The 23,627-nt window shown below is 49.6% G+C and overlaps 2 protein-coding genes across 5 annotated transcripts in view; one reads left to right on the top strand and one right to left on the bottom strand.

Moving 5' to 3' along the window:
• LOC118221047 (STE20-like serine/threonine-protein kinase) overlaps window positions 1-17,853 on the top strand; it is a 30,139-nt gene extending 12,286 nt beyond the window's left edge. Inside the window, exons 4-20 of one of the 4 annotated variants that reach the window (XM_035405652.1) lie at window positions 282-431; window positions 1,058-1,130; window positions 1,445-1,639; window positions 2,454-2,535; window positions 4,625-4,756; window positions 4,885-5,412; window positions 5,449-6,168; window positions 6,312-6,442; window positions 6,920-7,043; window positions 8,291-8,470; window positions 10,840-10,911; window positions 12,361-12,490; window positions 13,245-13,369; window positions 13,753-13,944; window positions 14,053-14,178; window positions 14,821-14,934; window positions 15,033-17,853. In XM_035405652.1, the coding sequence (XP_035261543.1) occupies window positions 282-431; window positions 1,058-1,130; window positions 1,445-1,639; window positions 2,454-2,535; window positions 4,625-4,756; window positions 4,885-5,412; window positions 5,449-6,168; window positions 6,312-6,442; window positions 6,920-7,043; window positions 8,291-8,470; window positions 10,840-10,911; window positions 12,361-12,490; window positions 13,245-13,369; window positions 13,753-13,944; window positions 14,053-14,178; window positions 14,821-14,934; window positions 15,033-15,179 (3,221 nt within the window). In that variant the 3' untranslated portion in view covers window positions 15,180-17,853. Of the gene's footprint in view, window positions 1-281; window positions 432-1,057; window positions 1,131-1,444; window positions 1,640-2,453; window positions 2,536-4,624; window positions 4,757-4,884; window positions 6,169-6,311; window positions 6,443-6,919; window positions 7,044-8,290; window positions 8,471-10,839; window positions 10,912-12,360; window positions 12,491-13,244; window positions 13,370-13,752; window positions 13,945-14,052; window positions 14,179-14,820; window positions 14,935-15,032 lie in introns of all 4 variants that reach the window. The other 3 variants (XM_035405653.1, XM_035405651.1, XM_035405654.1) reach the window with 3 other exon arrangements.
• A 103-nt stretch (window positions 17,854-17,956) lies between these two features.
• The window catches only part of col17a1a (collagen, type XVII, alpha 1a), a 33,004-nt gene continuing 27,333 nt past the window's right edge, over window positions 17,957-23,627 (bottom strand). Inside the window, exons 51-59 of the mRNA XM_035406925.1 lie at window positions 23,412-23,546; window positions 22,832-22,924; window positions 22,239-22,376; window positions 21,798-21,947; window positions 21,094-21,249; window positions 20,488-20,661; window positions 20,178-20,258; window positions 19,581-19,625; window positions 17,957-19,371 (exon numbers count right to left, since the gene is read on the bottom strand). Coding sequence (XP_035262816.1) covers window positions 19,322-19,371; window positions 19,581-19,625; window positions 20,178-20,258; window positions 20,488-20,661; window positions 21,094-21,249; window positions 21,798-21,947; window positions 22,239-22,376; window positions 22,832-22,924; window positions 23,412-23,546 — 1,022 coding nt within the window. The 3' untranslated portion in view covers window positions 17,957-19,321. The remainder of the gene's footprint in view (window positions 19,372-19,580; window positions 19,626-20,177; window positions 20,259-20,487; window positions 20,662-21,093; window positions 21,250-21,797; window positions 21,948-22,238; window positions 22,377-22,831; window positions 22,925-23,411; window positions 23,547-23,627) is intronic.

A 23,627-nucleotide genomic window follows, 5' to 3' on the forward strand; every position in this document is an offset into this window, starting at 1 on the left:
TGTGTGTCTGTGTCTGTGTGTGTGTGTGTTTGTGTCTGTGTCTGTGTGTGTGTGTGTGTGTGTGTCTGTCTGTGCGTGTCTGTGTGTGTGTGTCTGTGTGTGTGTGTGTCTGTCTGTGCGTGTCTGTGTGTGTGTGTCTGTGTGTGTGTGTGTGTGTGCGTGTCTGTGTGTGTGTGTGTGTCTGTCTGTGCGTGTCTGTGTGTGTGTGTCTGTGTGTGTGTGTGTGTGTGCGTGTCTGTGTGTGTGTGTGTGTGTGTGTGTGTGTCTCTGGGCGCCTCCAGAGCTGGAGAGGCCCCTGACGGAGCCCCAGATCCGGGTGGTTTGCCGGCAGACCCTGGAGGCCCTGCTCTACCTGCACGCCAGCAAGATCATCCACCGCGACCTGAAGGCCGGGAACATCCTCCTCACCCTGGAGGGAGACGTCAAGCTGGGTACGAGAGCCTGACCTCTGACCCCTGACCCCACCAGAGTTCCGCAAGGTCCTGCCTGACCGGCGTTCCTGACACTACGTTCAGGGCCTTTAGCAGATGCTCTTATACACTATAGCCAGTGGCGTTAGCGATCATAAGTTACTCTAAAGACATTCAAAATGTACTAATGTTACCATCCAAGCTTTGTTTTCATTTAATGTTAGCTGAGTTAGCATGCTAGCAGGATTGCCTGCTGTTACAGTTGCAGTACATTACAGGCATTTAGCAGACGCTCTTATCCAGAGCGACTCACATTGTATCCAATGATACAGCTGGATATGTACTGGAGCAATGCAGGTTAAGTACCTTGCTCAAGAGTACAACAGCAGTGTCCTACCGGGGAATCGAACCTGCGACCTTTAGGTTACAAGACCAACTCCTTGGCCATTATACTACACTGCCACCTGTTACAGTATCGAAATGTAACGTAGCGGTTACAGTAACAGAAATGCCTGCGGTTACAGTGTTGGAATGTAACAAGAATGCCTGCTGTTGCTGTGGTTACAGTGTGGAGAAGCCCGCGGTGGCTGCTGCTGCTCAGCGTTTAGCTAAATGTGTCTCTAATCCACATAACTGTTGCCTTTCAGCCGACTTTGGCGTATCTGCTAAAAATACTAAAACCCTACAGAGAAGAGACTCTTTTATCGGCACTCCGTACTGGTGAGTGAGTTTGTGTGTGTGTGCGTGTGTGCACACGCGTGTCTACTTGTGTGCGTGAGTGTGTGTGTGTGTGTGTGTGTGTGTGTGCGTGCGTGCGCGTGCGTGTGTGTGTGTATGTGTGGGCACACGCACATTTGAGGGTGTTTCACCTAAGAACTGTATCATAAGCTTAAATGGATCGAGATTTTTTTCTTTTGGAAGTGTGTCATTCCTGACGAAGACAAAGACGATGATGATGACGATGGGGTTAAGTTTAAGTCGGGTTTCTCCTGAGTGTTGCGTGTCTCAGCGGGCGGGGTCTTGGCCTTTTCCAGGATGGCGCCGGAGGTGGTGATGTGCGAGACCTCCAAGGACCGGCCCTACGACTACAAGGCGGACATCTGGTCCCTGGGGGTGACGCTGATCGAGCTGGCGCAGGTCGAGCCCCCCAACCACGAGATGAACCCCATGAGGGTGCTGCTGAAGATCGCCAAGGCCGACCCCCCCACCCTGATGCAGCCCAAGCGATGGTGAGTCTGTCCCTGATTTTTTAAAAAACAACAAAAAAAAAAAACGCCTCTCAACCCTGGCTTTGTGATTATGGTATCTCATTACGCAAATCTCTGGCCCCGACACATTACATAAGCCTGTGCAATTTTCCATAACCTTCATGAGCTCGCCGATATCAATCACAGGAAATACTGTATGCAAATGAATGAATGGCTGGTAGATTGGGTGAGCCTTGTGTGGATTGTATGTAAATGATCCACAGACGGCACGCGTTAGCAACGGCAGAATTTTGCCTGGCTGGTTTTTTTTTCCTCAGTAGACGGGTTAATTGTTAATAGTTTCCCCCTCTCTAAACACACTAATTAAGGGACCGCCAGAGCAGACTGTCTGTATAGAGTTTTTTCTACGGTCTATGGTTAAGGCAGAAAGCCTGAAGACTGGGAGATCAGTCTCGTACAGAAAGTCCAGAATGTAATCCGCTGAGATAACTCAGGAACTGCTGCCTCTACCTCGGCCTCAACTACATGCTTTATCACGGAGATGATGTGGATCTGTGCTACTACAAGACTGGGACTGAAAATAGATACCGATTCACATGTAATGCCAGGTATCGGGTTGTGTTTCTGGAGCCGATTGGAATTAATGCGCGTTTATACATTGGCAACATGACACAGCTCATAGCTGTGGCTAATCGATGTCTTAGTGGTACCTCATGAGGTCTTAAGATGGCTGCCGTCGTCATTGAATATTCATGTTTTTCCGGTGAGTTCTTATTGCCTGGGGGGGGGCGGATGTGATGTCACTCAGGGCTGTTGCGCTTGTCGTCACCGGCAGGTCGGCGGAGTTTAACGATTTCCTCAGGAGAGCCCTGGACAAGAACGTGGACAACAGATGGAGCACGGCCCAGCTGCTACAGGTGAGGCGGCCCTTCATTCATAAAAACCCCCCCACATCCCGCCCTCCCTGCCCCCCCTCCCCGCACAGCGACAGCCACCTGGCAGTACAGCGGGACAGCTGTTCCCTCCGCTGCGTCCGTCGCTAATTCGCCTACGTCACAGAGGAGAGCTTAGGCGGCCGCGGCTAACCCGCCACCGCTAACCGAGTACAGAGGCGCACGCTCTCCCAGGAGCCGGGTCAGCGTTTAAACGCACCACAAAACACGGCGTCCCTTTGCGGCTACGCTACATGGGTCTGAAAATACGAAACGGGGGGGCTTTACCTGCCGCAAAAGGCCTGATGTCCACGAAGCTTCACCTGCTCAGGCCTGCCATCGACCTCGCGCGACAGGTGATCGGACAGAGGAAGGTAAGGGTAACTCTCCTGAGGTGGTTTCTGAAGCATCGCAGGCGCTGTAATGCTGTCCACACACTCCGCTCGTATTGGAAAATGATTCACCAAATTGTTGCTGTGAATGAAAAAGGCCGTTCACTGTTGTGGATTATGCTGTGACAGCAACTGTGAAAGGTAAAAAAAAAAGAAAAAAAAAAAGGTAATACGATTTTTCACAGTTCACGAGTTTCCCTTCTGAATCGGCCCTGCTGTATTTCTGCGGGACACGTTTTTTTTTTTTTTAGGGTTGGCGGTGTTGTTCCGTGTTTTGTGTCGTGGGCTTATGTAACGGCCGATGACTCATACGTGCTGAGGAGCGGTGACTGCGCGCTGAACGCGGGCGCGCGGTGCACAGCGCACATGGCAGCCGCAGGTGTTAGCGTGGCGAATACATGCTGCGGATCATAAACAAAAAATTGGCCTTTTGTGTGTCACAAAAATGTTTTTTTTTTTTATCACATCTTTTACATTAAATATTTTGCTGAAGGCATGATACCTCTAAATTTGGTTTTACTCAGAAATTACCAGAAATTATTCAGGAGGCTTCCATATTTAACCACTGTTAGGCTGTTTTTCAAAAATATTAAATTACTCGTTATGACATTTCTTTGCTTTTTTTATATTTATTGACTAACATGGCCCCTGTATTTAGTGAACCGTAGTTTGGTTTACTAAATGTAGTTGATCAGCCTATATGTCTGATTAAGCTTAGATTTCACAGGTTAGTGTGTAGTGTGTGAGTGTTGTGCAGTCCAACAAACTATCAAATGAGCAAAGGCAAGTCTAGGTAATCCTTGCAGAAGAAGAAATAACAGTATCTCCTTTTCTTGAACAAATGTATTGGCGCTTGTTGTGAAGTGCACAGATGGGTGTAATTTGTTGTTTGCTTGTCACAGACCGTCTGACAGAAGGTTGGTGGAGTGAATGACTAACTGGCAAATATAGTAATGACTAACGGGCGAATTGAGTGAGCTGACCTTTTCTGATTTCTACCATAAATAGAATTTGTTTCTTGCGCGCAATCTTTTATTATTCATGTTTTGTCATTTGCTGAAGACCCCTCATGCAACTTTAAGTAGTTTTGGTGTCGATTTGATGTTATAACGTTAAAACGTTGTTTTTGCCTCAAGATGTTTTCTGGACACATTTAGAGAAAGAAAACTTTAATAACCTTTTTGTCATTATTATTCCGTAATGAACCTTTCATAATATTTCAGTGTCAGGGTCCCATTTCTGTATCAATATTTCCTCTCTCCTCATAAGAAAATAAAAGCTGAAAATAACCAGTTAACAAATCATATTCGGTTTCTAGTAAATACTGATATATAATACTTGACACTTTGTGAACAGAATGAAGAATATAATGGATAAATGTGTTGATAGTCACGAGAATCGGGGAATGGACAATCCTGTGCAGTTCTGTGTAATCATAAAATAAATGACTCATTGAGATTGATTGAGATGATTCAGGCGCCACAGTGGCAGGATTGTTAATGATTACTCAAGTGCTGGCTTCGAGAGGGAGGTGATTGTGGAATCTTGCCAACGGGGGACTGAATAACAGCGTAAATCCTGGCGTATGAAAGTATGAAAGCACAGATCGCCGCGCGTGGGCTCGAAAAGGGCTCTGATTGATCCGCTAAGTCACCCGAGCGTTTGCCGCTCGCTCCACACAGCATCCCTTCGTCACGAGCGTCACCGACAGCAGGCCTCTTCGAGAACTGGTCGCGGAGGCGAAAGCTGAGGTCACCGAGGAGATCGAAGAAGGCAAGGAGGAGGAGGAGGAAGAAGAGCCAGACCCACAGCTGGTGAGTTCTTTAAAAAAATATTTAAAGATGCTTTAAATATTTGCCATTTGAAATCACGAGATCTTTGTTTTGCGTGAAACAGCGGTAGAAGTGCAACGTGAGATGTCTCGTTCTCGATGTTGTTGCAGCTGGTGTCCGGACACAAGCGAGCGCCGTCGGAGGGCAGCTTCGGGAGCTCCGAGGATGAAAAGCTTTCGCAGTCCGCCTCCATTTTGGAGTCTGTGTCGGAGAAGATGGAGGTCGAGCCCGCGGAGGACCGGGCCAGCGACAAGCTCTCGGACGAGGGCATCGGCACCAGCGAGCCCGAAAAGCCCGACGAGACCAACGCCCCTGACGCCGTCGCGGCCGATGAAGACGCGGGTGATGAAGACGCAGGTGATGAAGATGCCGGTGACCGAGCAGAACCTCTGGACGCACAAGAGGAACCCCTGAGTGGCGAGGTCAAATCGATGGACGCTCCCGAGAACGGGCCAAACGAACTCGATACCAGGCTGGAAACAGAGGAGGAGGAGAAGGTGAAGGAAGAGGAGGAAGAGGAGGAGGAGGAAGGAGAAGAAACTTCAGACACCCAAGTGGAGGGAGAAGCGGAGGACAGTAAGCCAGTGGAGGCAGAGAGCGAGTCTGACAGAGTTTCAGAGGAGCCCGGTCCTCCGGAGGTCCCCGATACGCAGGAGGTCCCTGGTCCACTGGAGGTCCCCAGTACACAGGAGGTCCCTGGTCCACTGGAGGTCCCCAGTACAGAGGAGGTCCCTGGTCCACTGGAGGTCCCCAGTACAGAGGAGGTCCCTGGTCCACTGGAGGTCCCTGGTTCTCTGGAGGTCCCCAGTGCTCCAGAAGCAGAGGAGCAGAGTGCTGGAGATCCGTCCCTGGGGGAGGAAACTCCGGTCATAGGCGCGGAGAGCGTGGAACCCCAGGACCTGCAGGAGGAGGAGGAGGAGCAGGTAGAGACGGGAGGGGAGGAGGCCTCAGAGAAGGACCCCGAGGAGAAGGAGGTGGACACGGCTCAGGGAGAAGCCGCGGCCGGAGAGCCCGTCGAGGAGGCTCCGGAAGGAGGAGCAGATGGAGGCGCGGTCCCCGGTCCCGGCGAGGAGGCCGAGTCGGTCGAGCTGACCGTAGCCGAGCCCGAGGAGGCCCCGGAGGAGGTACGGCCAGCGTCGCCGTCCCCCACCGAGCAGGAGACGCGGGGGGAGACGACCGAGGAGGAGGAGGAGAAGGAGAAACCGGGAGACCCGGCCACGGATGTCGAGAAGGAGGCGGAGTCGGAGAAGCCGGACTCTGAGAAGGTGAAAGAGGTGGAGAAGGATTCGGACTCCGGGAGCAGCTCCGCCCCCGACACCAACAGCATCGACCTCAACCTCTCCATCTCCAGCTTCCTCACCAAGGCCAAGGAGCCGGGATCCATGTCCTCACAGGTAAGGCCTCCCTGACCCGCTGCCCGCTCAAAACGACCCAGCGAAGGTCACCAAGCTTCAACCTCAAAGACGCCTTTACTCATGACCCATGTGCCCCACTTCCCCCCCGCCCCCCCCCCCCCCCACCCCACCTCCCCCCACAGGACATCAAAAAACAGAAGAAGACACTAAAGAAGACCCGTAAATTCATAGTGGACGGAGTGGAGGTCAGCGTCACCACGTCCAAGATCGTCACAGACAGCGACACCAAAAGCGAAGAGCGGAGGTTCTTAAGGTAAACCGCAAAGGTTTTCGTTGTTATTTATCGTTCCCGTGCTACTAAGGCTACAGCGACATGGGGCTACGTAGGGTGGCAACTGCTTAATTTTGAGACGCACTGACCATTCGTAATTGTGTGGATATTTGTCTTCAGTGCACATTCCTTAAATTTAGAGATATTAATGTATTTTTATTTACGGTGCTTGTGTAAGTAAAGGTAAGTCGCTCTGGATCAATGCGTCTGTTAAATGGCTGCAATGCAATGTAATGATGCTAACGAGCTAAATAGGTGGTGTAACTGCACGCGTGCTAACGGCTAATGGTATAAACCCCAGCGATCTCGCTGCGGGCTAACGGCTAACGGCGCACACCCCAGCGCTCTCCCTGTGCGCTAACGGCGTACACCCCAGTGCTCTCACTTGCGCGCTAACGTGCTAACTGCGTCCACCCCAGCGCTCTCGCTGCGCGCTAACGTGCTTCTGGGCCCCCGCAGGCGGCAGGAGCTGCGGGAGCTGCGGCTGCTGCAGAAGGAGGAGCAGCGAGCGCAGCAGCAGCTCAGCAACAAGCTGCAGCAGCAGCGCGAGCAGATGTTCCGCCGCTTCGAGCAGGAGACCACGGTGAGTCGCGGCCCGCCGTCGGCCCGGAGGGATCCCGCCATCCTCCCGCCATCCTTCCGCCATCTTACAGCCCGGAGAGATCCCGCCACCCCCCCGCCATCTTACATCACACGTCCTTCACTGTGTCTGTCACCTGTCCACTGTGTATTCCTGCCTCTCGCCCAATGCATGCTGGGATAGGCTCCAGCCCCCCCCCCCCTTGACACTGACCGGGATTTGCTAAAATTAGTACATTATGCCATTGCCATTTTATCTAGTTGAGCCATTTTTCTGGTAATTTGCATGGTTTAATTACATTGTAAGGCTTATCTATGGACAGATGTAAGACTAGCCACAGTTGAACTGTTGAACGCTGATGTGTCTTCCACTGCTTTTCGCCGAATCGAAAGCACTCAGATGCAATGATTTATTCATCATAATCTCACTCTTGGTGAAAATGACCTTTAATTTAAGTTAATGAAGAGATATGAGACGTATAGCAAAGATCTCGACCTGAACTGAATCGCAGATTTACCCTTTTTACATAATTTATTAGTTGTGCTTACCCAGTGCAGCCAGCGGCTATAAGCTTAAATCACAGTGGTGCTACTGAGGCTGTACTGCAGCACAGACTGTAGAGTAGCAGTCAGCCCATAGTCTTTGATCCTGTGTGTGTGTGTGTGTGTGTGGGGGGGGGGGGGGCGTGTATGTATGCATGTGTGTGTGTGTGTGGGGGGGGGGGGGGGGTGTGTATGCATGTGCGTGTGTGTGTGTGCTTGTGTTGTGCCTGCTTATAATGAACCCAGGGAGAACAGTCCACCTGCACTATGAAAGGTAAACGGACAACAGTAATCAAAAGAGGCGCATGACCACGCCTCAGTTCTGCTGACTTAACGCGAGGAGAGACTGCTCTGATACGCACTCGCAGAATGGACATAAACTCTAACCTGAGGACGAGACCGGAAGAGGATAGGAATGTGAAAACTTTACTGCCCTCCACCCTGTTCCGTTTAACTGTGAATTACCTCGATCATTGCTCTGAGTATTACGAACGTTTCCCTAGTGAAGTACATATTTCTCGAGTGATGTAGATTCTTCTCTAGTGATGTAGATTTTTCCCTAGTGATTGAGGTTGAATTGTTCCATGTAAACAGATATTTTCACATCAGTGTGGGACCCTCATAGCCACAGAATGGTCTCAGAAAGGCTCCCTTTTTTGCGATGTGGGGACTAAAACCCCCCTCCCCCCTCCCCCCCCCGCCCCCCAGAGTAAGAAGCGGCAGTACGACCAGGAGGTGGAGAACCTGGAGAAGCAGCAGAAGCAGACCATCGAGCGGCTGGAGCAGGAGCACACCAGCCGGCTCCGGGAGGAGGCCAAGCGCATCAAGGCCGAGCAGGACAAGGAGCTGTCCAAGTTCCAGAGCGTGATGAAGAACCGCCGGAAGGAGGTGGGGAACCGCCGCGGGGAACCGCACGCCCCTCCGCCAACACTGCACTGACCCGCCACAACACCCACCAACACCTCACTGACCCGCCAACACGGCGCTCTTACCCAACACCTCACTCACCCGCCAACACCTCACCTACCCGCCAGCACCTCACCTACCCGCCAGCACCTCACTGACCCGCCAGCACCTCACTGACCCGCCAACACCTCACCTACCCGCCAACACCTCACTGACCCGCCACAACACCGCGCTCTTACCCGCCAACACCACACTTACCCGCCAACACCTCACCTACCCGCCACAACACCCGCCAACACCTCACTGACCCGCCACAGCACCCGCCAACACCTCACTGACCCGCCACAGCATCCGCCAACACCTCACTGACCCGCCACAGCATTCGCCAACACCTCACTCACCCACCACAACCCCCGCCAACACCTCACTCACCCGCCACAACCCCCGCTAACACCTCACTTACTCACCAACACTGCGCTCTTACCCACCAACACCTCACTCTTACCCGCGAGCTCCACTCGGCCATCTGCTCTCTGCAGCAGGGGTCACGACTGACCACTTCCAGTTAACAAGTTGCTCCCAGATTTTCTCTTTCTTAATGGAGGTGAAATCTCACTGTGATGATTTTTTCAGCTTTTAATTTGTAGAGGTCACAGGGGGGTGTCGGCTCTCACTTGTTTAAATTTAAACGTTCAGTTTGCCGATGCAGATGATGTAGGCGATGCGTGCCATTTTACTGCCTGCTGTCTTAATGAAGTACGTTATCTTTGCTGCGTTTTTAACAGCAGTGCTCTCTCAGTATTTCTGCCTCTCTCACGCTTCTATAACCCTCAGGCTCAGAAGAACAGCCTCAGGCTTGGATGGAGCTGTGGGAACCGCTTGATTATGTGAATATTTTCCAGGTTTTATTTTGGCAGTGCGCGTAACTGTGAGATTTTCTGGAGCTGCTGTAGCCTTATTTCCATTTCGCTCATATTTCCAAAAGCGCCATTTCACTGCTCCATGATGTGGCATCGCATCCATAGCTTTCTCTTCCATAGGAACTGTGTGTGTGTGTGTGCGCGTCTATGTGCATGTGCGTGTGCACATGTGTGTGTATGTTTGTGTGTGCGTGCGTGCGTGTGTTTGTGTGTGTGTGCGTGTGCATGTGTGTGCGTGTGTACGTACATATGTGTGTGTGTATATGCGTGTGTGTGTGCGTCTGTGTGTGTGTTTGTGTGCGTCTGTATGCATACGTGCATGTGTGTGTGCGTGGATATGTGTATGTGTGTGTGAGTGTGTGTCTGCAGATCACACATTCATATCCCTGTTTGCGCTGACTCTGGAGTATGGTCTGCTGGCTGCACAGTTCAGACTGAGCACACATGGTGCTGCAGCAGGGTTGGATTAACGCTGCAGATCTGGTTACAGAGCTGAGAGTGCCCTGAAACGACCCAGGACACTGCCCCTGGCGCGAATCAACGCAATTACACATCCTAATTTAGGGATGCATTTTAAATATGAATACTTGACAGTGATCTTTCTGATGAAGAGGCATCCGTTGGAAAGGCTGCTCATTGTGCTGACCGTTTGTGTGCGTGCAGCGATTGTGTCAGCCGTTTGCGTTTAGCGTCGAAGCGTGTGACGCTCGTGCTTCAGCTCATCCAACATGGCCGCCGATGTTTTCTCCTCCGTCCGCACGCCCACGCCGCAGGGGAGACGTGGAGCGGGGGCGTCGTCCAATCGCGCGCGAAACGGTCTCATGAACCGCATGAAAGAGGACCTATCACAGGCGCCGCACGAAGAGGTAACCCCTCCCCCGCTGGATCTCTACCCCACCGCCTCAGCTGTGCCTCTCTCCTCGTCTGGACGGCCTGGCCTGAGTCCCCCCCCCCCACCCTGACGCTTCAGACCTCTGACACTCATCCCTCCATCCATCCATCCATCCATTCTCCACCTCCATTGTGCTCTTCATCTTTTCTTCATTCTTCTTCACGGGAAATAGATTCGGAGGTTATTCTTTTTATCCAGACAGACCTTGAAGAATTTTCCAAGTTATTCCCAGTTTTCTGTTTTTCTCCCTTTGTCTGTCTGTGTGCAACCGAAGGTTGAAATTTGAAAACGCTTTAATTTAACTCAAGAAGAATTAAATTCTCCAGCTGCCAGCGTGAAAATCCGAGCGGTCCTTCCAGCCCTGCCTTCGGTCTTCTGCACAATGGAGTCCTCTGCTCTCTCTCTCCTCCGATTGGCTGCTGCCAGAGGGACCTTCCTGCAGTCACCTGACTGTGTGTGGGGCTGGGGGAGGGGGGGGTGTGGTCAGGGGGTGGGTGCTTGTCTCTGATTGGGCAGCTGCGCTGTGTTCTGATCCGCAGGGAGTGGCCCAGGTTATGATACAGTCTTTTCAGTTGTCCTCGTGTACGCTGTTCAACGCTCAGATGCAGGACGTAAGTCTCCCCCCTCCCCCCCCCCCCCGCTGAAAAAGCCGTTTCTCCCCTGCTCACGAGCGCCCCCGCAGCCCCCGACCCCTCCCCCCGCCCTCTCACCTGGGGGGGGGGGGGGGGGGTCATCACACGGCAGGCTCCATGTCCTGAAACCTGTGGGTACAAGACAAAGGAATTAGGAAGTCAGAACTGCGCTTCTCCTTCCTTTGACCTCCTCAGATCACACATGCAGTTTAATCATGATAACCAAATAAGTAGCATTTTCACTGCTAGTAATATTACTGGCTCAAACACTTGTATCTGTTATTTGATTGGTTGTCCAGAGGATGGAGATTTGGAGCTTACCGCTGGAACGAAGGCCCTGTGTAAAGCTCAGAGCCAGTTCTCGGGCCTGATTGGTCGGCTCGAACCCTGGTCCCTCGTCTGTGAAACCTGTGACACGCTGTCCGGCCCGGCGGATTTGGCGGCCGGACGGGACCCGTAGGCCCGGTGCCTCAGCGTGTCAGTATCACAGCACCCCCCCACCCCCCCAGAACATTTCGGCCAAGACCCGCTCGGGGGAGGGGCGCGGTGGCGCACGTGAGCAGGGGCCGTGTTTTTGTGTGTTTCTGGAGTGATGTCACTTGTGAGTGCAGTGGTTCTTTCATCGCGACCGTTCTGAGCGCGCTCAGTGAGCGACGGCGGTCGCCGTTCCCGCCGCTGGGTCCGGCGGCGGTGCCGCTGCGTTGGCGGTTCTGAGCCGCGCGGTTTGGGAGTAAGAGGGATCACACGTCATGTCGCCCACAACACAGTGACCTTGCTCCAATATAGGGAGTGTGGATTTCGTTACCGTGCAACAGTGCTACCTACAGTCTGGCTTAGTCTGTGTGGTCAGCTTCTGTTTTGTCCTCATGATGAGAAAAAAATATTTAGAACTTGTTCAGGTCACTTGAATTTACACAGATTTAACAAAAAATCGTTTAGTTCCATATATTACAAAGAAGCTATAATAGGTATAGTGTGATCAATGATTTACTTATTTTTGAGTAAGTAATACACTAGGCCCATGCACTTTTAAGGCATTTTTTTTTTTAGAAGCTTGTCAAAATTTGAAAAGCTGTCACCAAATCAAAGTCGGGACTAAGACGTGTGATCCTTCTTAACGACGGCGTTTCTCTGGACAGGAAGATTGGCCGTTCGGTTTTTAATCGAAGGTCTAAAGTCTGTCGTCGTCACTCGTATCGTCCGCAGCTCTGCTGTCTCGGCACATATGTGAAGTGTTTTGTGATTGGCGTGAATCGTGAGTGGCTTGTGATTGGCTGCTCGTGGAAGTGTTTCGGCTTGTCTTAATGGAGGTCCCGTTTCTTGCCTGTGCGACTCCTGCGGCCTCCGTAGCACTGTGGAGACAGGTCTTAATGTTTCTCCTTCTTTCTCTCTCTCTCTCTCTCTCTCCATGTCTCCATCTCTCTCCAGGAGCAGGAGTTTCTGCAGAAACAGCAGCAGGACCTGGACACCGCTCTGAAGAAGATCATCCAGCAGCACAAGCAGGAGCTGGTGACCATAGAGAGGGACTGCCTCAACCACAAACAGCAGCTCCTGAGGGGTGAGAGAGGGAGGGAGGGAGGGAGAGAGAGAGAGAGACAGAGGGAGGGGGAGAGAGGGAGGGACTGCCTCAACCATAAACAACAGCTCCTGAGGGGTGAGACAGAGGGAAGGGGAGAGAGACAGAGAGAGAGACAGGGAGGGAGAGAGGGAGGGGGAGGGAGAGAGAAAGGGAGAGTGAGAAAGAAAGAGAGAGACATAGATAGTGGGAGGGGGAGAGACGGGGAAAAGGAAAAGGTGGGAAAGAAAAAAGGAAAGAGGGAGAGAGAGAGAGAGAGGGGGGGGAGGCAGAGAGCTGCACTCCTGTAATGCTTGTCATGGGGCCCCAGCAGTACCCAGCAGAAAGGCTGCCATTATCCTGGGCTGATCCTGTGGTTAGAGCGGAGCTGTGCTCTGAATTAGCCTGCAGCTGCTGTCCCAGCGCTGAGAGCACAGCCTTTCAGACCGTGGGCAAACAGGGCGTCACAGGGCGTCACAGGGCGTCACAGCGCCGCTTCCATTGGCTCAAATCCTCAGCCTGCTAATAACACAACAATGTCCAGCAAAGGTGCTGAACTGTAGTTCAATAATGGGCGGAACTACATATATGAAAACACTGAGGGAAAACATTGGGGCTTGCGCATAGATAGTAGCACAATAAATTGAGGAAGTCTCTTACAGTAACACAAGCTGTGTAGGTGGGCGCTCTTGCCGATAAAATTGAGCATTAAGTGAATTTTGCATAACCATAGAGCGCTTGTCCCTGGTCCCTGCAGCTCGCGAAGCGGCCATGTGGGAGCTGGAAGAGCGCCACCTGCAGGAGAAGCACCAGCTGCTCAAGCAGCAGCTGAAGGATCAGTACTTCATGCAGAGGCACCAGCTGCTGAAGAGGCACGAGAAGGTGAGCAGAACAGCGCGCTCCAGCTGTGCTGCAGAACAGCGTGCCTCGTTCACACTGGGCCCGGACCACAGGAAATCAGCCTCGGGTGTGTGAGTGAGTGTGTGTGTGTGTGTGTGTGTGACTGTATGTGTATGAGTGTGTGTGTGTGTGTGTGTGTGTGTGAATGTGTGTGACTGTATGTGTATGAGTGTGTGTGTGTGTGTGTGTGTGTGTGAATGTGTGAGTGTGTATGAGTATGCATGTGTGAGTGTGTATGAGTGCGTGTGAGTGAGTGTGTATGCGTGTGTGTGTGTGTGTGTGTGTATGAGTGCGTGAGAGTGAGTGAGTGTGTGTATGAGTGTGTGTGTGTGAATGTGTGTGACTGTGTGTGTGTTCATTGGCAGGAAATGGAGCAGATGCAGAGGTATAACCAGAGGATGATCGAGGAGATGAAGAACAGGCAGACGCAGGAGAGAACCCGGCTGCCCAAGATCCAGCGCAGCGACGCCAAGACCCGCATGGCCATGTTCAAAAAGAGCCTGCGCATCACCTCCGCCGGAGACACACCCGAGCAGGAGCGCGAGAAGATCAAACAGGTGAGACGGGCTGATCAGAAACCAGCCAGTGTGTGTGTGTGTGTGTGTTCATATTTACGTACACGCAATGTGCTCATCGTGGCTGTGTGTGTGTGTGTGTGTGTCCAGTTCGCTGCCCAAGAGGAGAAGCGCCAGAAGAATGAGAGGCTGCATCAGCATCAGAAGCATGAGAACCAGATGAGGGACCTCCAGCTGCAGTGTGACGCCAACGTCCGCGAACTGCAGCAGCTACAGGTACAGAGCACTGAGCGTACATCGCTACTGCCCCCTACTGGCACTGCGCGTACATCGCTACTGCCCCCTACTGGCACTGAGCGTACATCGCTACTGCCCCCTACTGGCACTGAGCGTACTTCGCTACTGCCCCCTACTGGCACTGAGCGTACATCGCTACTGCCCCCTACTGGCACTGAGCGTACGTCGCTACTGCCCCCTACTGGCACTGAGCGTACACCTCTACTGCCCCCTACTGGCACTGAGCGTACACCTCTACTGCCCCCTACTGGCACTGAGCTTACTGTATATCTCTACTGCCCTCTACTGGCACTGAGAAGCTCTACTGCCCTGTACCGACACCTGCCTTACATCTATACTGCCCTCTGCTGGCACTGAGCAGACACACTCACCTAACATCTCTGCTGCTCCCTACTGGCACTGAGATTACAGCTCTACTGCCTCCTGCTGGTGCTGAGCAGCTCTACTGCCCTCTATCAGGGATCAAAGTTCAGTATTTCTCCAGCGGGGCCAGTTTGAAGATGCCAGTGCAGGTAGACTTGATTGACAGCCTGTTGAGGCCCTTACTGAACACAAACTAAGGGAGCACAGGTCCTCAGTCTACGAGGGGAGACCTGACAGGTCCCCTTGCCCTCCGCTCAGAACGAGAAGTGCCACCTCCTGATCGAGCACGAGACGCAGAAGCTGAAGGAGCTGGACGAGGAGCACAGCCAGGAGCTGAAGCAGTGGCGGGAGAAGCTCCGCCCCCGGAAGAAGGTGAGAGCGCCGGAGAGACAGTTCTGATTGGTTCCCTTCTTTCTGATGTTTTTGGCAGTTTCCTGGTTGTAATTTATCACACGGTTAAACCTCCTCAGGCTCTGGAAGAAGAGTTTGCCCGAAAGATGCAGGAACAGGAAGTCTTCTTCAAGATGACCGGAGAGTCAGAATGCCTTAATCCCACAACCCAAAGCCGAATCTCCAAGTTCTACCCCGTCCCCAGTGTACACTCCACAGGGTTCTAACCCCACCCCCCAATGTACACTCCACAGGGTTCTAACCCCACCCCCCAGTGTACACTCCACAGGGTTCTAACCCCCCCCAGTGTACACTCCACAGGGTTCTAACCCCACCCCCCAGTGTACACTCCACAGGGTTCTAACCCCGCCCTACAGTGTACACTCCACAGGGTTCTAACCCCACCCTCCAGTGTACACTCCACAGGGTTCTAACCCCGCCCTACAGTGTACACTTCACAAGGTTCTAACCCCGCCCCCGTGTACACTCCACAGGGTTCTAACCCCACCCTCCAGTGTACACTCCACAGGGTTCTAACCCCACCCTCCAGTGTACACTTCACAAGGTTCTAACCCCGCCCCCGTGTACACTCCATAGGGTTCTAACCCCACCCCCCAGTGTACACTCCACAGGGTTCTAACCCCACCCTCCAGTGTACACTCCACAGGGTTCTAACCCCGCCCCTGACCCATTGCATCCACAAGCACACACAAGAAGTTCTGCACAGGTGGGAGGGGACAGGACAGAGAGCGCAGAACCACTCCCACATTTTTCCCCACTGATGACAATCAGCACCACTTGCATAAAAAACCTGGAGTCCGTTAACTCTCCTGACACACCCACTGGAACAGTCCAGAGCCACGGACTGTGCTGAACACAGAACTTTGTTAATGAACCCTTTTGCTCGCGTTTCCTCTCTCGTTTTCTCCTCCTTTCTCTTTTGAATAAGCACCTCTGTGATGCAGTGTTCTGAGGGGGTTGTTCTCCTGTCAGTTCTAAGGTAGTATTTACAGCAGCAGTGTGTGGGCATTATCTTTCCTGATTTAGCTTCCAAAATAGCTCAGGCAGATTACTGTTATAAGTATTTTCAAACACATTACAAGTATAATATTATTTCCTACATTAAAAACCCAGTGCCTGAATAATTTGATTTAGCTGGTTTGCTTTTTTATTCAAACCATACACACACAAAGCACTACAGCTGCTGAAATCACACAACATTATTTACACTTCAAGCAGCTGGAAACACTAATAAATGCAGGTTTAAATTTATACGTACCATGTTGGCTGAATGAAATCATGATATATTTAATAACACAACAGAATGTACTTTTAGTAAATTATAAAGTGCACATTTATAAAGGCAATCTTCAAAAGGCATGATATATTTTATATATGGTTAATATGTTCCTTTAGGACAGAGGATAACGCTCTTGTGAGACAGCGAACAAGTGCAAAACCATTGCTGCCGTCTGCGTGTGTTTAGATTATTTTAATTTCTTGTGTCTCAATGATCTGAAGCATTACAGTTTACACCTCTTTAGTGTATGTACATACTACTGTGGTGGCTATTTAATCCTCTTGATTATGGTCTAAATTTTTTTTTTTTTTTAAGCATGGAAGTAACTTGCCTTGTTTCTTTAGTTTAACTGAGAAGCTCAAAGTTACTTTAAAAGTGATGGGTTAAAATGTGTGGTTTCTTCTGTGTGGTGCAGAGTTAGTAATGTGAGGGTAAGGAGGGTAAGTTTGTGGCCTGTTGGTGGCACGGGACGCCCACACCAGTGAGGTCAAGGCCTTTTCGTTATTTCTGAACACCATTTCTCTGGTTATACATTTCAAAATGGAGGACAGTTGTAAGTAAGCTGTACAAATGTTTTTTTTTTGTTTTTTTTCCTTAAATGTCATTTTATTTTCTGTAATTTTCCCTAACCAGCCTTTTTACATTTCAATGCCAATTATACAGTACAAACTGAATCACATGTCATGGAAGCATTGCATGTTTTTATTCCCCCCATTTTTAGTTTGAAGCAGGAACAATGTCATTTTGCCTCAACACTAATCACCTCAAGGTTTTTTTCTAAAAACACAGAAAATGATACACAGAATGGTTTCCTTGCAACACTATGTTTCTTCCACTTGTCATTCGGATATCATTCCCAAATCAGGGATGCGATTCTAATTCCGTCAGGAATTCAGGCGGTTGGTTCGTTCTCGCATTTTTCAAATCTGACTTCAACTGAATGCTGGAGCTAAACATTTTACGCAGGTACATATCGTTTATAATAGAGTGAAAACTTTGCGTGAATCACAAAATCACTCGTCGCGTGTTTATTTGTGTTTGTGCGTAATCAACGGTCTGAATAATGAATGAACGAGTCGATTTGAATTGATGGGCCTTTCCGCACCTCTGGAAACCATGCAGGCCTTGTGGTTTATTTTGATGGATGGTTCCTGGCAGCCACATTTAAACCTGTGATCTAATTTATTGTCTGAGTGAGAAAGAGCTTGTACGTGAAGGATTGCTCTATGCTGTTCATACTCTGGACTTCATGGCTGTAGACTCTCTTCTGGGATCGTTTATACGTGTGTATCTCGTGTCAATGACTGGTTAAACACACGTATAACGAAGGCATTGCAGGTGGTAAAACCCTCAGGAGAGACGGCCATTTCTACATTATGGAAGATGTTTTCGTTTAAGATACTTTTATTATTTTCCTCATTCTGATGGTTTCACTTTCATGCCAGTTTTGAAAACTTTCAAGGTCATTTAATTTGAATGTTTAAGGTTTAAAATAATTTGACAATGTAGATCATATGCAACTTATTGATTGTATTATCTATTTTTAAATGTTTCTGTTGATTTGCATTATGGCGTAAATAAAACATTTACTGTAATAAAAACATCGCAGTTGTGCTTGTCTATTGAGCATTTTCATTTACCTACACTGTGACTATTGTCAATAGGTTCATTCTTAATTGCTATAATCAGAATAAAGGCATCTAAGGGGACAATCAGTTATACAAAATGTTTATATTCTACATTGCATTAGGTAAAGTAAAACACAATTGTAATTAACTATATCAGCTGAAGTACTAACAATCAATCATTCATACAGCCTTGACTGAATCTAGACTTGGATATAAGCACTTCCATTGCAGCAAAATGAAAAATGGAAAAAAGAACAGCTTTATTAAGCTCTGTAATTAAAACACACATTACAATGTAGTGTTTGGTGGAGATTTAGGCCCGAAACATACCATACGCAAAGTACGCGAACGTAGCCGCTTCTAGCTACGGAAAGTCAGTTTCACACGTCGTTGCTTTTCAAAATGTATCACTTGAAATTCCTGACGCAACACAAGCGCGAGCTGCAGTATCGAGCGTCGCAGCGAGGGGGCGCTATAGCAGGTAACAGCAGGATGAAGCCGCCTTCTTCAATTTCTGTTTTTTTTTTTTTTTGGCGAAGTCTTTTACATCTGTCCTGGATTGCCCCTTTGAGGAATCGGGTTTATTACCTCCACATGGACATACGAACGCACGTGTTCACAGTGTACAAACTAGGATGTGCGTTTGCAGTGTGTCAGCCTGGCGTTGTCATTTGCGTTCGCGTACTTGCGTAGGGTTTGTTTCTGGCCTTAATCTGTGTGAGACTAGCATACTTAGCCCCAAGCTGTATCGTCAGCTCTAAAGCTCTGCAAAAGTAATTTTTCAAAAGTACAAAATGGTAAACACTATAAAAAAACAGAAATAACAAGAACATTAGATATTACACCCTCTTCATATTATTTGACTAGCTACATACTACATACTTTAGCTACACAGTGTTTGACTAACTTATGCCTGTTATTTCAATACTAAGTAATTCATAAACACTACTACTCTAATTGAATAGTACCAAACATATACCCAACATTTGACTAGAATGTTGAAACAAAACAACTAATCTAAAACGAAAGTGTCCGGTTTACTATTGCGCTTTGCACTGAATACCCGTTTTTCCCCCTCATTGTATTTATACAAGCAAAGTTTGAGTCCCCGTTAAAAGCTTATTTCTACAGTGTGGACTATAGTACACTGCTACAGTCACATTTACAGTCCAGTGAGTGGTTTTAAGATTCAGTGCTATATGGAACATATCTACTAAGTCCCTCAACTCATAAATGTTCCCCCTAACTAGTAATGTAGTAAATATTTATGGTAAAGAAGAACACTTGTTTCACAGGAAACTATATCTATGTAACATACAAAGCAGTATTGTCTCCCATAGCCTGGGCTTGGTATGTGCCCAATGGACACAGAGGAGCTGAAAAGTTCTCATCTGATTGGTGCAGCTCGGTGCACCTACACCAGATACTGTTTCCCGCCATTTTACACACCACTGTTCCGCTTCTTTCGCCAAACTGACCCCGACGCCTCTCCTGAAATGGTTGAAAAAAGAAAAAAAAAAGGTGAAACATGCGCTCACAATATAGCCAATAGGTGTTGCCTTTCAAAGCTTTCAGATGTGGAATAAACATCACAGTCAGTACAGTCACATACAGGACGATGACCGCGTAACTTCAGGTTTCTTAAGGAAACCGATGACCGTGTGACTGTGCTCACTGCGTTCAAAGGCCGCCAGTAGTACCTTTTTCACCCTTCTGTCCCCTGATTCCGGGTGGTCCAGTTTCACCTGCAATGAAGCAACACAGCTCTTAACAAAACAAGCAGGCCTTATAGACGATGAAGCTAGCACCCCCGCATTCACAGAACTCTCCTCTGACTTACAGTATACAGTATACGCTATGCACTATGGCAAGGCTGCCCAATCCTGTTGACCGGAGATGTAGGTTTTCACTCCAACTTTAACTAAACCTCATTCAACAGCTGGAGCAGGGCTAGCCAACCCTGTTCCTGGAGGTCTACTGTCCTGTAGGTTCTCACTTCATCCCTTACTAAGCACACCTCATTCAACAGCTAGAGCAGGGCTGCCCAACCCTGTTCCTGGAGATCTACCATCTGTGGGTTTTCACTCCAACCCTAACAAAGCACACCTCATTCAACAGCTAGAGATCTCACTGAGCTGCTAATTAGCAGAATCGGGTTGCCAAATTAGGATTGGAGTGAAAGCCTACAGGATGGTAGATATCCAGGAACAGAATTGGGATGCTAAGCACTGTATACTACAGTATCTGACTCTTATTTCCTCTGTTTCCAGTGTTTTTTAACAGAGAAGGTGCAGTACCTCTTTCCCCTTTGTGTCCAGTGTATCCCATCTCTCCTTTCTGTCCCGGCCTTCCTGGTGGACCGACGATGGCCCCGTTCGCTGAGAAAGACACAGAAAATTATTTTTTGCCCATGCAGTGTGGGTGCGTGTGTAGCTGCTAAGTACACTGTCCCTGAGGATGGTCTGTGCAGTTTCTCTCTCATTCCTATGGTGTCATAATAGAGTATGTCTTCTACTGATTGTCTCCAAGAAACAATCGAGACATCTGAATATTCAGTGCGATTTTTTGATTTTGATTTTGGATATTAATGCCGTCGTCTGTCCTCACTTCTGACGAACTTCACGAGCTCTTCGGTCACGTTTCCGTGGAAACCGCTGTGCTGCGTGTGTCCTGGGGGCCCAGGTGGTCCTGGCGGTCCAGGGGGTCCCGGGGGCCCATGGTCGTGGCGGAAGTGGACTCGCTGGGGGCCCTCATTGACGACTTCCCGCAACAGGCCCTGGGCTGAGGAGGGACACAGTGCCATCCATATGCGTGACTCATGGATTCATAAGACTCATGTGTCTCTGTGGCTCACAAATGACTCATAAATCATTATGGATGACTCTTGCTATATGACTCATAGATCTGCAGGACTCATGGATCTGTAGGACTCATGGATCTGTAGGACTCATGAATCTGTAGGACTCATGAATCTGTTGGACTCATGAATCTGTCAGACTCATGGATCTGTATGATTCATGGGTTTACTGTATATGACCCATGGCTCTGTGTGACTGATGAATAACTCATTGATCAGTGAGACTCATTCATTGATCTGGATGACTCATGGGTCTATGTTTCATGAATCTGTATGACTCACGGATGAATATGACTGAAGGATCTATATGACTCAGGAATAACTCAATCTACGGGGGGGGGGTTAAAGGTACTCACTCTTGATGTAATCCGTCACTTTTAGAGCCACGTCTGGGTAGTCGAGAGCTTCGGATACCCTTGATGTGCGGGATCCAGGGTCGCCTCGATCTCCTTTGTGTCCGCGAGGGCCAGGAGGACCCGGGGGCCCCATGATGAACCGACGCGTGTTCTCGTCTGTAAAGCGCAACGGGACACCCCACAATTTAGTTCGGCGCAGTGCGACTCAATGCAACGCAGTACCACACCACACCACATGACGCAACGCAACGCAACACGATGCAATGGGACACAAGGGAAAGCAACGGGACACAGTACAACACAACACGATGTAACGGGACAACACAACACGACACGACACGAAACCCATCTTCACGAAAACCCCCTTCACAGTGGTTAGAACGGCGCTGGACAGAGAAACGGGGAGACACGGAATACCCTTCAGCCAACCACCTGCGCGAAGTACGTTTCCATTTTCCCCCCCGATTCCACCGATTGAACATTCCTGATAACTTTCGCTTAGTTATCCAACAATGACCCTTGGCCCAAACATTCAATCCCAACAAATTTCACCACGGCCCAGAATTCTAAAAAGGATATCAGAACAAACTATTTTGTATTCGAATACACACGAGTGTATTCAAATGCGTACGAGTCGCATGCTAATTGGGCCATCACACTCTCCGGAATGTTCTGATGGATGGCTGAAAAGCCAGAGCTCTTACTACTGAGATATTCCTGCAGCTCAGCACGGAAAAAAGCCTGTCCTGTGTTCTCTGCGTAGGACACCAATCCTCTCCCCACCCTAGCGGACCCCGGCGGGCCAGGGGGACCAGGGGGCCCGACGGGGCCTGGGGGTCCAACGAACCCATCTCCTGATAAAAGACGGGAGTCCGGTGAATACCTTCTCTTTTCTTCTGAGAAGCTGGCAAATTGTGTTATCATTTTATGTTCAAGGTACTGTCACCAAACCCGCAAAGAAAAACCCAAAAGACAAAACTACAGTAAAAAGAGGAGACCCCTTCAGGAGAGGGGGACATTATCCAGAGGAACTGTCAGTATTCCCTCCAACATGGTACATCCTGCCATAAATTTTGTTTTTCTCTTTAGTCTTTATGCCGTTTATCAGGAAACATCGAGAGTGGCATCGCTTGCTCTAAACCTACGCTGCAGGTAGTCCCGAATTTCGTCCAGCCTGTAGCCGAAGCCACTGTCCCCGGTAGGTCCTGGGGGGCCAGTCTGTCCTGGGGGGCCAGGGGGTCCTGGAGGTCCAGGGGGTCCAGACAGCTTCTCAGGTCCTAAGCCTTCAGGAGACAAAAACAAAGGAAGAGATGAAGGTACCACGTAAGCATAATTCAGTGTTGAGATTATCATGCTGGTAGGCATGCAGGATAGGGTGGTTTTGGGAAAAATGCTTCTTCATATACTAAAAAAAAGTATCCAAGTCACACTAGTATCCATGGCATTCTTATGGATAGTCGATGACCAGAACAACTGGTCATCTACTTTCCATGGCTTCCTAGCCTCCTCACTGTGTTTTAGCTAACCACCAACCCCCCGCTCCCTGGGTCCCCCGTCTCCCGTCCCCAACAAGGCCTCATTTCACGTTACTAATGGATTAGTGTTAATCTGAGAACCTCAAAACGGCCCCCTTTATCTTCCGCGGGTACTCAAACTGTGAAACTAGGCTGCGAGCGGTCATGCCCTTCTGCTTCTGTGATTGGACAAGAGATCCAAGCCCCCAACCAATGGCTCGTACCTTGAAGCAAACTGGAAATGTCCCCAGGGGTGCCAGGTAGGCCTGGGGGCCCAGGAGGCCCTGGGAGGCCACGTAAGCGCTCGTTCTCTTGTTCTGAGAGCAGCGGATCAAGTTAAGACACCTTTTATTCAAGATCAGCTCACTGTTACTGAGGCTGTCTGCTTGATCAACCGGTGGGTATCTAGGTTGTCTGCCAGGGATGTACTTTTTATTATTATTTTTATTTATTTTTATTTTTTTCAAAATACAAAATGCCTCCTGGAAACGGGATCTCGCTGCACTATAAACTATGTTTTTTAAAAAGATGCAAGTAAGCTATATTACATATGAAATACATACATGCATTATACATACAAGTATTTTGAACGCATGAAATACTGCCCATCGTTGCCATCTGTTTGCGAAGGAAAGGAGGTAGAGGGGTTTTGTCTACATGGGGGGTGGACTAGGGGAGGTACAACTGTGAGGACAACTAACTGAGCATCAGTACCAACTGTCTCTAAAACATTTTATTAACATCTCTGGAGTGTTGCGTGTGTGTGTTTTAGTCACAATGTGAATCTGCTCGTGGGGAGCTTACCGTTCATGAGGCTCAGGACACGCCCGGCCACTTCCTGGGGGTTAAAGGAAGGATAGTCGCTATTGTCGGAGCCCGGAGGACCAGCAGGGCCGGGAGGACCGGGAGGACCAATCACAAACTGCCGCACGTCTTCCCCTTGACAACGACAATGCATAATAAGTCTCTTAAACAAAGAGTACGCGCCGGACGCCTCTTATAGTCAAGTCATTAACTGAT

This window comes from Anguilla anguilla, chromosome 2 (genome assembly GCF_013347855.1).
Source record: "Anguilla anguilla isolate fAngAng1 chromosome 2, fAngAng1.pri, whole genome shotgun sequence".
Classification (NCBI taxonomy): Eukaryota; Metazoa; Chordata; class Actinopteri; order Anguilliformes; family Anguillidae; genus Anguilla; species Anguilla anguilla.